Source organism: Podarcis melisellensis (genome assembly GCF_964234715.1).
Source record: "Podarcis melisellensis genome assembly, chromosome: 10".
NCBI lineage: Eukaryota > Metazoa > Chordata > Lepidosauria > Squamata > Lacertidae > Podarcis > Podarcis melisellensis.
Genome location: NC_138542.1, coordinates 43427231 through 43438683, shown reverse-complemented (window position 1 = coordinate 43438683; position 11453 = coordinate 43427231). Strand labels below are relative to the sequence as shown.

The window sequence follows — 11453 nt, the reverse complement described above, 5'->3', positions numbered from 1 at the left end:
AGTGGGTCTACTTTGGGAAGGACTGTTGGTGAAAATGGGCATGTTCCTTACCTATCACTGGTTAACTGAGATTTATCACATGAATACACAAACAGCAGTTGAGGGAGGGAAATGTGTAGAATGGCACACTGGCCAGTTCTGAAAAGTATCTGAAAGGACTGCTTTCAAGTTTAAAATTTTCATAGCTACAATATCTAAATGTGTCCCCAAAAGGGCTCCCTTCCTTCCCCACAATAAGCAGGTGTTGTACTCAAAATGACAGTGTGGCTGCAACAGATCATGCAGATAGCTGACTTGGTCCTACAAAACCTCTAGGAACGCAGTTGGGGTAGGCTCTCGGAAACAGACTGCAATTTTAGGATACAACTGCGAAGAGGCAAAGCCTGCTTCTCATTCCTGCTACTGAGGTCAGCAAAAGCAGGAGGCAGGTTTAACCCTGCAAGGCAAGTTCTGCCTCTTAGGTGCTTGACTTTCTTTTCTCCTACGAAGAAGAGCTGTCATCCATTCCTAGAGAGAAGTGTTTTCTACTGGGCTGCTGCACAGGTGTTCACAAACACATACACACAAACACAGGTCCTTGCTATATATAAGTCCGTCCCCGCCACCCTGCCCACCCACATTTCCACCCATGGTGACGAACAGGCATTGCACAAGTACCAAAGACGAAACTGGTCTCTTCAGGTTAGGGCTGTCAGAATGCATGACTGAAAATCAAAGATGCCTGGTAAGTAGCAGGTAGAACAGAGTTCTACTACTGCTCACAGCTCTATTCTAAAAACAGGGTGTGTTCAAAATAGAAACAACTTAGAAGCACCAGATAATCAGCCAGTCCCCTGACTGGACGGATCTGCTTGAGCAATGTCACCTTTAACGTTCACAGACTGTGAAAGAGCCACAATGAAAGAGAGACAGCTAAAGGGGAAGAGGATGGAAGGACTTTAATTAAAAGCTCTCTCATTCCACCAACCTCAACACTACAGACAGGCAGGATCTCAGCAAGACAATCCACCTTGCCAAATACCTCGACTAAATCAACACTGCCTCTCAGCTTTAGCGTTCAGGCAGAATGGCCTCAGGGCTGAGATAATGAGGAAAGAAAAACCCACTTCAACAGCATTCTGCACTCACAGGCAAACAGCCAAGCATCTGCCAGACTTTCCCCTATTTGGGGGATCAGTCTTTTCTACATAACACTGGTCTGGGTTACTAGGCAGCATTGTACATAAAAGCATTCACAACTGACAGGTGCTATCACAAATACAGGTAACTTGCATCTTACGCAGGGGTTCGGTTCTGGGGGTCTGCGTATATATGCAAAAATAACAGGAACCCCTGGAACTGCCCCACCCACCCCACAAGGTGTAAAGCCGCTTACCCAAATTTGAGAATGCAGTGTGAGGCTCTGGTAGAGTTCTAGAGCCCTCCTTCATCCTTCTCGTCTTGCAAGTATTTGGCCAGTTTTGGAAAGGAGACACAAGGGCTCTAGGACCCAGCCAGAGCTCTTGTGCCTCCTTCTCAAAGCCTAGCAACTCACTTACCCAGCTTTGAGAAAGTAACACAGGGACTCTGGGATACTGCCAGAGCCCTAGCAGTGCCTTCCCTAAGCTGAATAAGTCCACTTTGTGAACGTGGGTGGGAAATAAATAAATGGAGAGCAGGTTTCTGCTGCTCTCACTTATTTATTTGCCCACAAACACCTGCACAAAGCTGTGATTACATATGTAACTTTAAGATGCAAGTTAACTATTCCATCTTCTTTGCCAGCACATCTTGGAACCAGCACAGCATGCATTTTTTATTACTTTGTTTTTATTTTGGATAATTTTCTTATAAAATTAGGGGTGCAAATGTCTCTCTCCATTGACTTTGATAGTAGCAGCTTGAAAAAGTTCTGCCATATATCCATTTCATGTAGCTTAGGGAATCCACTGTGGCCTGCTGGTAGACAGGAACAACTGCTGGCAGCAGAATAGGCCTCCCCATAGCATTAAAAGAGATTTCCCAGGCTTGCAGGAGAATTGCTTCTGGATTACAGAAGTTTACAAAAGGTGCTAGTGGATCAGGAAACCTTTTGCTCTCTGGGATATGCTGAAAGGTCAAGTCGGATACTGGTGACTCAGAAAACCAAGCAGCTTAAAAACATGGAAAAAATAGTTCTGGGTGTCTTCCATTCTCAGGGTTTCCATTTCTTCCTTTTCCCACCAGCCACTTTGTTCCTGACCCCCATTGCTCCCTCGGTGTCATCCTCTTCCTTTTCCTCTTCTCGGGAACGCTTCTTCTTTTCCCCCTGCTGCCGCAACTCCTGCAAGGAAAGCCAGACAGCAAGTTGCTTGAGCATTCAAAGCATGGAGGCACAGAAGCAATCAAGAAGCTCAAGAGCTGAAAGTGTAATACCTTCAGTCACCATGCAGGGTGGCTGGTAAACATTGCACAAACAAATAGAACCAAAACCCAGCTTGCAAGGATGCATGAGGGAACGCAGCACCCCTTATAACCAGGAATGGCCTTGTGTAGAATTAGCTGACAATACTCTCAATGCAGTACAAATCCCAATGTTTCAGCCACACCTCTGCACAATAGAACCCCAATAATTTGTTGTGCATGCATGACCACGGAGAAACAGACCCACACGGGTCTGCAGAAGCACAAACATAGCCTTAAGTTCAGCCTACCATCCGAGCAAATCGCTGTGCTTCAGCCACACGTTCGGTCAGCATCATGACCTCCTCCTCTTGCGTGGGGAAGGCAGGCAGCTTCTTTCCTATCAGGTGTTCGATGCGCTGGAAGAGCTCCACATCGTACCTGGGGGAAGAGAGCCAAAATTATCTCATCCGAATGGTTCTTCTTAAACAGTGGCCCATAAATAGTTAAGAGCCTACCCCCTTAAAAAAAGCCTCTTCCCCCAACTCAGTTGCATTTCCACTTTAGAAAGCTGCTTCCCCACTCAGTCAGAGGAGAGGAGTAAAGGTTGCAGCCCAGCAGAAGGAGCAGAGGGCACAACTTACTGTGTGACAAACGTGATGGATTTTCCAGAGCGCCCAGCGCGAGCTGTTCTCCCCACACGATGAATGTAATCCTGAAAGGGATCCAGAATAAGCCACAGAATGCAAGGCAAAACACCATTTAAAAAGAAAGTGTAATCCGAAGCAGTTATGCAAGAGACCCCACAATGCTCATTAGACGCAGCTCCTTTTGGATATGTATTCCATATGTTTCAAGAGTGTCTAAGGAGGTGAAAAAGATGGGCTTGACCACATGGCTGTAGCCATCCGCCTCCTCATACAGTTGCAGGCATTGTATCTTTACAATAATATTTTTTATTTTTAGATTCTATACCACTCCATAGAAAGGCTTTGCAGGCAGTTTAATAAACAAAATACAGCAACCATACGCAACATCCATGAAACAGTTTGTAAACCCGCATTCATAAAGCATCGCAGAAGACAAATATGAAACCCAGCAATTCTCTGGATTAAAATGAACAATTCAGATCAAAGCTCTGAACGGGTTGCTTTAAATAAGAGTCATCTTCTCTTGCTTTCTGAAGGCCAGTAAAGAAAGGAGACAAGCAAAGCTTCCTGGGCAGGCAGTTCTGCAACTGGGGCAATGCACCAAGCAAAACGAAGAAGGCACTCCTAGCCACCACTGCTCATCCAAGAACCAAGCAGCAAAGACCTATGCCAGAACACCCTCAAGTTGCAAGTCTGAGCCTTCCAAGGAGTGTAGTCACATCTAGAGCAGGGCCAGCTCTCTGATCTAAAGACCCATCTAGCCCCCATTTTCTTATTGGTGTATTAATGGTTCCCCATCCTTTCAACACTCAGCTTCTTGAGGGCTCACGTGGAGGTGGGCGTTTAGCTATTCCATCGCTATGGAATCCTATGTTGCAACTAGGGGAGAAGAGGGCTATCTCTTTCTGCAAGCTCCACTAGGACACCTTAACCTAGGGGCTGCACAATTGTAACCCAGCACCCTGCCTTCGTAACTCACCTTGGAATGGGTAGGAATGTCAAAGTTCACGACAACATCCACATGGGGGATGTCCAGGCCTCTGCTGGCAACATCGGTAGCCAGCAGAATGGAACGTGTTTTAGCCTTGAACTTGTTCAGCGACCCTAATCGCTTATTCTGGGGACAGTAAGAGAGAGAGAGAGAAAGGGCAAATGAACATGCTTTAGATTTTTCCAGCGTGGGAAAGCGAAATGAGTCAGGTTTTGTGAATCGTTCCGCCGTTACAGTCTGTTGTTCTACAGAAATGAAAGTCTGTAAAAGATAAGCTAACAAAAGGGAAAGCAAGCTTGGTGACACATACAAATCATATTTGCCCTTAAAATATGATCATTATTTCAGTGTGGTATTCCAGAAATGAATACTTTGTGTTCAGGTCAGCCTGTACCTGGCTCATCTGACCGTGGAGGGGGATGGCAGTGAAGCCCAGATTTCTAAGGAGGAGGGCTGTCCTCTGAGTGTTGTTGCAGGTGCTGCAGAATATCATGAATGAGTTTCCAGCAAGTTCATTCAGAATATAGACCAGGTAGCTGTCCTAAAAAGAGAAAAGAAAAAAAACTGAAATAATTGAAAGGAAACTAATGGAGATTAGGTGAAAGGAAAACACTTTCAAAAAAGGACAAAGGGACAGAGAAAACCCTAGTGGAGTAAGAAACAACAGTCAGGAAATAAGTTAAAGGAAATAAAATAGCTGAAAAAATAAATGTTACCTTGAACTTGGAAGGGATGAAGACATAGTATTGCTGCAGTTTTTCAACTGTCTGGTACTTAGTTGAAACAGCACATTTGACAGGGTCCTTAAGAGCTGCACGCTGGAGTTTTTGCACCTGAACAGAAATAATTAATGTTTTCAGACACGAATTTAGCTGATATGACCTATTAATTTCCACCACCACCTCAGCTGAACTCATGCAAAAACCTTCCCATACCTTTTTAGTCATGGTAGCAGAAAAGAGAAATGTTTTCCTGTCTCTGGGAATGACTTTCAGGATCTTGTCTACCTGTGAAAAAAGAAGGCAAGTGAAAGTGAAACAACTAGAAAGATAATTAGTGTGCATGCAGATGAATACTGCATCACTGTGGGAGTGGTATCACAATCCAGTCTGATGAAAGCAACACTGGAAGCGCCTCCTTTGAAAAACAAGGCACTCTGCTGCTCCACAGAAAGAAGGGAATGGTGCTGTTAGGGTCGAGGGGGACGAGGCAGCATGGGGGAGAAAGCATCCCAATGCCTTCAGATAAGGTCTTGCTCCTCGGGCTACAACTGCAGATTACTACACGTGAACCGGGAAGGGAAGACTCTCTGGACAGCAACCTGAGCAATAGTTGATAATAGGACTACAAGTCTAGTATCCAAATGCCTTGCAACATCTTAAAACCTAGTACAGTGGACCCTCCAGATAAGAATTAAATTCATTCCAGGGGATCCAGCCGCAACCTGAAAATCCGTAGGCAGAGGTGCTGCTTCTGCGCACGGCGCAATTAAGCGCTTCTGCGCATGCACACAAGGCAAAACCCAGAAATATACACTTCCGGGTTTGCCGCGTTCATAACCCGAAAGTTACGTATCCAGAGCAGTACGTAACTAGAGGGTCCACTGTATCTGAGAATGTTTCAGATCCCAACAGTCAACAAGGATCCACTGGAGAGGCAAACACAGGAAACATGACAACATACTGTCAGCTGCTAAGTGGTGAAGACAACAGAGGCTGTGTGTTCCATATTAGGGAATCAAACAGAGGCAGGTCCCATTGACCTGCAGGTCCTACAGCCCATCTTGGCTGTGAGCTCAGGAAGACCTGCTTCCTGCCTTGACCTTCCTCCACCTGGCCTGAGAGGGTGGGGCCAGGACTGACTCCAGCTGCAAAAGCTGCTGAACAGACCCTTGGGCTGTGGTATTGTTTAGGGTGCTTGGTTGGGTTTTGTTGTTGTTGTTACTGACATTAAATTTTGTATCTTTATTTTTCAATCTTATTATGATTATGTGGACACTGTTCCAATTTGGTTGTGTACTTTTTATGTATTTTATTTATTGGTTAATGAATGTTATGTTTTTAATTCTTGTCATGTAAGCCACCTTGTGTGTGATGATGGTGGTGATTAAAGTACATGTTAAACGGTTTTGAAAAGCACCATCTCCATGATGTTGCAAAGAACCATTCTAAGGCGACAAGAGTTGACAGTGCTCACCTCTGTCTCAAAGTCCATGTTGAGGATCCGGTCAGCTTCATCCATAACTAAATACTTCAGAGCTCTCAAATTGAAGCCCTTTGTGTTCTCAAGGTGGTCAATAAGGCGGCCAGGTGTAGCTACAGGAGAAAACCAAACAAACTTTCAACTTTACCAAACAGAGCATTCAAAAAGAAACACTAAACACAACACACAAAGCACTATTGCCATGTATCCCCCCATTCACTCCAGTTTGCCAAATCTCAGAGTCTCATGACTTCCTTCTGCCAAAAGCCACAGCCACTGGAGTATGGATTAAGTCAGAACTTTATGCAGGCTTAATACGGCATGGCTAGTTGTATCCCAGTGGGGGGGGGGGGCGTGTGGAGGAGGCTTGAAGTAAATCAGGAAGTTATTTTGAGAGATTTGCTCCATGGAGGTTGCAGTCAAGTCTGGTCAACCTAATACAGTTTTTCACTCTCAATCCGGATGACAAATACTCCAGCCCTTCCAGTCAAGCAGCACACATCAGTTAACACTCATGAGAGAAACATTAATTTATCAGAAATGATAAATGAGCAAACTTGTGGCTCAAAGGCAAACGTTCTGCCTGAGCCATATGGACCCTAGGATGAAGTTGGGGGAGGTGGGGAGAGCTCCCATGTCTGCTCCTGTTTCAAATTAAAGTACAAGACCTGTGGCTGATGCTTAGCATTAAACTGGGAAGGTATCAGAAGTGTGAATAAAAGATATGTTTGCTGGCCTACTGCTTTTCATGACCTCATTTATGCAGATGTAAAAGACACAGATGTGCAATAGGCCTCATTCATATGAATTATTAAGATCTCATTGCAATCACTTGAATCATTGATGCTGCCTGTTTCTTACCAATTATTACATGGGGTTTCTTGGCTAGGGCCAGAGACTGCGCCATCATGTCAATTCCTCCCACAATAACAGCTTTGAGGGGAGAAAGAGAAGAAAAGTTAAATGAAGCCCATTGAAATTGAGCCACTTCAGTCGCCCTCCCCATCACCTCCTTTACAAGAAAATAAAAGGCAAAATTCAGGCCCCTTATCCATTGCCAAGCTTGCTCATAGGCATGGCCTAGTATTGGAACTGGATTGCTACGTTTAGATGCTAAGAGGCGTTCTTCGAACAAGACACCCCAACACTGACAAATACATATTATAAAAAAGAACCCTGTATTAGCTTCAGGAAGCAAGTCTTAGCCAAGCTTCCATTCTATTTCATATGGACTAGTGTAAGAAGCTCCAATCAACTGCTACATATCCAGAAAAAAACCCTGCAAGAGGTAAATAATGAATCCAAAGCAAACAAGTTTGATGCTTAAAAGGCAATTAGATTATGAAACTGGAATAAATTGTGCAAACCAAGCACTCTTCATTTGCATGGCTTACACAAAAAAAATTTTGGGGGGGATACACGTGGAGAAATATTAACGGTGAGAGTGAAATAAGACCCACCTGATTAAATCTCTCTCTGCTTGCTTCTTTGTTTTTAAGAGAAACTGCCAGAAACTTCCAGTGTTAACTTTTCGATCATAAGGTAGGCATGGGTGTATTTTAGCACAAACCCACCTAATTTGCATTCCTTCATTGATATGCAGACCACAACACAATTAACAATGAGGCTGCGAACCTTCCCAAATTTTGCAAAGCAGTTTTGGCTTCAAAAATGTGTAAAAAGAAATGTAAAAAATAAATAAATACACAAATGAGTGTTTGGGGGGACATGCTTGCAATATGTGTATTTTGGGGAAGAGCACACACAAACGAAAGTATTTTTGTATCGTTTCTAAAAACAGGAAAGAACAAATTTATGGCTTTAATGCATGCAAAACCGATGAGGAATGGAACTCGGCTGCTCCATCCACCTCTACTAGAGGCATACTAAGATTCACACTTGGAAGTGGGATATAGTCCCATTTCTTGAATCTGGTATTTCACTATTCTTATTCTGAAAAGCATGTGACTGCTTCTTCTCCTTACAAATTCCATTTTGTTTTCTGCTAATTCTTAGCACTTCAGCAAGGCCACTCACCACTCTGGACACCAATGGAAGATCCAAGGGCCTCAAACTGCTCGGAGATCTGAAAGGCTAACTCCCGGGTCGGGGTAAGGACCAAAGCAAAGAAGCGCTGAGGTGTCTCTAGCAGTGCCTGAAGGATGGGCAATGCAAAAGCCCCCGTTTTTCCAGATCCAGTCTCTGCTAAGCCAATGATGTCACGGCCTATAAGAAAAGAGGTGTGTCACATGCAGGGCTGAAGGAATACAACAGCACAGATGGAGGAAATTCAAAAGCAGTTCTGGAAAGTAACAAGAGCAGCACTAGAAGTGAAATCTTTGCACTAGTGACAGCTTGAAATCAGCTAACATAACTTAAGAAACATCAACCAATGTAATAAGCGTATTATTTGAAGATACAGAATACAGGCCATGGAAGGTTTGTACAAGACCCCTGTGTTAACAGCTCCTCAACCTTGGCTCTTACCATGGGAAGGAAAAGAAGCTGGCACAGGAAGAGTAGCAGCAGTGGCTATCTGCACTACGAAACACTCCATGAAGAGTTCCAAAAGACATTTCCCTTCTCTGTTTAATTGTCTTATTGTACAGGTAACATTTTGGAGGGCAGTTAATGAAAATGGAAGTCTCTCCTGACAAATAACATAGTTGAATTCACCACCGAGAAAAGTAATATTAAAGTATTTTCAACCAAGTCAGACAGGTGGGGTAATAATAACAATAATAATAATAATAATAATAATAATAATAATAATAATAATAATAAATTAATTAATTCAGTCATAGAATTGTAGAGTTGGAAGGGGCCCTGAGGGTTATTGAGTCCAACCACCTGCAATGCAGGAATCTCAACTAAAGCACCCATGACAAACGGCCACCTGACCTCTGCTTAAAACCTCTAAGGAAGAACAGCCAACCATGCCTCGTGGGGAGCTCAGCAGCTCTTACTGTCAGAAAGTTATTCCTGATGTTTAGGTGCAATCTCCATTCTTATAACTTGACATTGCTTCAGCTCCCCCCCTCTGGAGCAGGAGAAAAAAGCTTGCTCCATCTTGCATGTGGGAGCCCTTGGGATATTGGAAGATGCCTATCATATGTCCTCTCAGTCTCTTTTGGTTTGAACGAACTTGGCTATCTCACTGCTTAAAAAAGCCCAGGCCCCAATTGACTTCTTGCTGATGGGGCTTCCCCACAAATGGTACAGCTCCCCTGCCAGAAGACTTGTGGAGTTGGGGAGACTTACACTTCTGCCACAGGACAGACCAGGAAGCTGTACTGCTTCATAGTCCAAGGTGAGGGGAACTCCATATGGATCCAAGTCTGTGTAATACAAATGACTGACAATACAGTTCTATAATACAAGAAACACAGGAGAGCCTCTTCTTATTTCTAGAAAGAGATTTCTCTTTTTCCTGAATTTCAGCTCCCAGTCTCACCTTGGAGTGCAACTGGAACGGCCTCGACTTGAATCTTTGTCGGTGTCTTCCATCCCAACTGATCACAGGCTTCACACAGCACATCCGTCACTCCCTATTATTCCAAAGAGAAAAGAAACCATAATTAGCAAGGGACCCCAGTCTTCAGAATCCAGCAAGTCCTGGTTCACACAACTCGATAAACCAACCTATCCTCTCCTGTCCTTTTAGCATACTGCAGCATGCCACCTAAGCCAAGGTTTGCCTGCGATCTCCTCCCAGGGAGACTGCATGTTTGGGCTAAGCCGTGGTTTGGTTGTTAAATGTGAACCTGACCATGGTCTTTTCAATTAGCTACAAGTCTATTTTCATCTCAAAACTTTGATAACTTGAAAACATGGGACACTTTAAAAAAATAAAAACAGGCAAAATAAGGAAAGAGCCACTGGTGCTGTGGATAGGCCAAGCTTCTCCTCACCCAAAAGGGAAAAGGACCCCTGGATGGTTAAGTCCAGTCAAAGGTGACTATGGGGTGTGGCGCTGATCTCGCTTCAGGCCAAGGGAGCTGGCGTTTGCCCACAGACAGCTTTCCGGGTCATGTGGCCAGCATGACTAAACCATTTCTGGCGCAACGGAACACTGTGATGGCAGCTAGAGTGCATGGAAATGCCATTTACCTTCCTGTCACAGCGGTACCTATTTATCTACTTGCACTGGCATGCTTTCAAACTGCTAGGTTGGCAGAAGCTGGGACAGAGCATTGGGAGCTCACCTTGTTGTGCGGATTTGAACCGCTGACCTTCTGATCAGCAAGCCCAAGATGCTCAGTGGTTTAGAGTAGACCACAGCACCACCTGCTCCAAACACCTGACCTTACCCGGGTCACAGTAAAACTGAGAAATTGTATTTTAGTTCCTTAGCAGGACGGCAGCACACAACCATGTAGGAAAATATCCCTTCACACAGGAAACCACATTTCTCCTTTCTCCTTTCTTTTTGTCCCCTGCAGTGCCTTAGGACATTGTCGGTTTCAAAGCAATATGCAAACCCACTAAGCAATTCTGTGAGCTGGACCAACCAGGACATAAACGCCCTCACCAGCTAAAGTATAATATAACTCCTCTAGCTTTCTCTGCACTGGCGCTTTCCCATTGTTTCAACGGGGCATTTTCTCAGTGGAGAAAGCAAGCTTGCATAAGCAACTAGTGGGAAATGACTGCCACGCTGTAAAGCACTACCTAGCTGGGTGACCCCAGCCTTGAGCACTGCGATTGCCTGGCTGCTTCCAGAAATGCTGCCCCCACCATAGCAGCTCCTCCGCAGAACTTAGCAGAGCGGGGCGGAGGGGCAGCTTCGTCTACTCGGGTGCAATGGCTGGACTTGGTTTTAAAATAAAATTTATAAAGGCAAACCGCTGGGCAAGTAAAGCCTCGTCGGGAGCTAAGAGAGACAACGAGTCTTCCCCGCTCACCAGTTCTTGGAAGGTCTTCGCGGTCTCCTCGACGGCTCCCTCGCCCTCCATGCCGGCCGCCACGTTCGGTACCCACTTCGTTTTCCGGGTTGCCGCGAGGTACCCTGGGACTCGTAGTCCAAGCGCGTTCGGAACGAGCCTCTGAGCCGCAGAGATAGGAAAAGAGTAGAGTTACACGCGACGCCAACTTCCGGTTGCAGTGTAGCCGTCTTCCACTTCAATGGAGAAAATTGTGCCGGAATTTGGAGGCGCTTAACGGGGAAAGAAGCCTGCGCCTTATACCTCGGGTGTTATTTCATGCGGCGAATGTAATTGTTTGGAAGCACTTAAAAACAAAACAAAAAC

The 11453-nt window shown here is 44.8% G+C and overlaps 1 protein-coding gene across 1 annotated transcript; it reads right to left on the bottom strand.

The window, feature by feature from the left end:
- Positions 1 to 915: 915 nt before the first annotated feature.
- On the bottom strand, positions 916 to 11250 carry DDX47 (DEAD-box helicase 47). The gene is made up of 12 exons (XM_081928585.1): positions 11109 to 11250; positions 9659 to 9752; positions 8242 to 8430; positions 7066 to 7137; positions 6199 to 6317; positions 4938 to 5009; positions 4719 to 4835; positions 4397 to 4543; positions 3991 to 4128; positions 3006 to 3076; positions 2673 to 2802; positions 916 to 2302 (listed from the first exon to the last, which is right to left on the bottom strand). Exons 1-12 carry the CDS (start codon positions 11157 to 11159, stop codon positions 2174 to 2176), a joined length of 1329 nt encoding a protein of 442 aa, XP_081784711.1. The 5' UTR covers positions 11160 to 11250; the 3' UTR covers positions 916 to 2173.
- Positions 11251 to 11453: the final 203 nt, after the last annotated feature.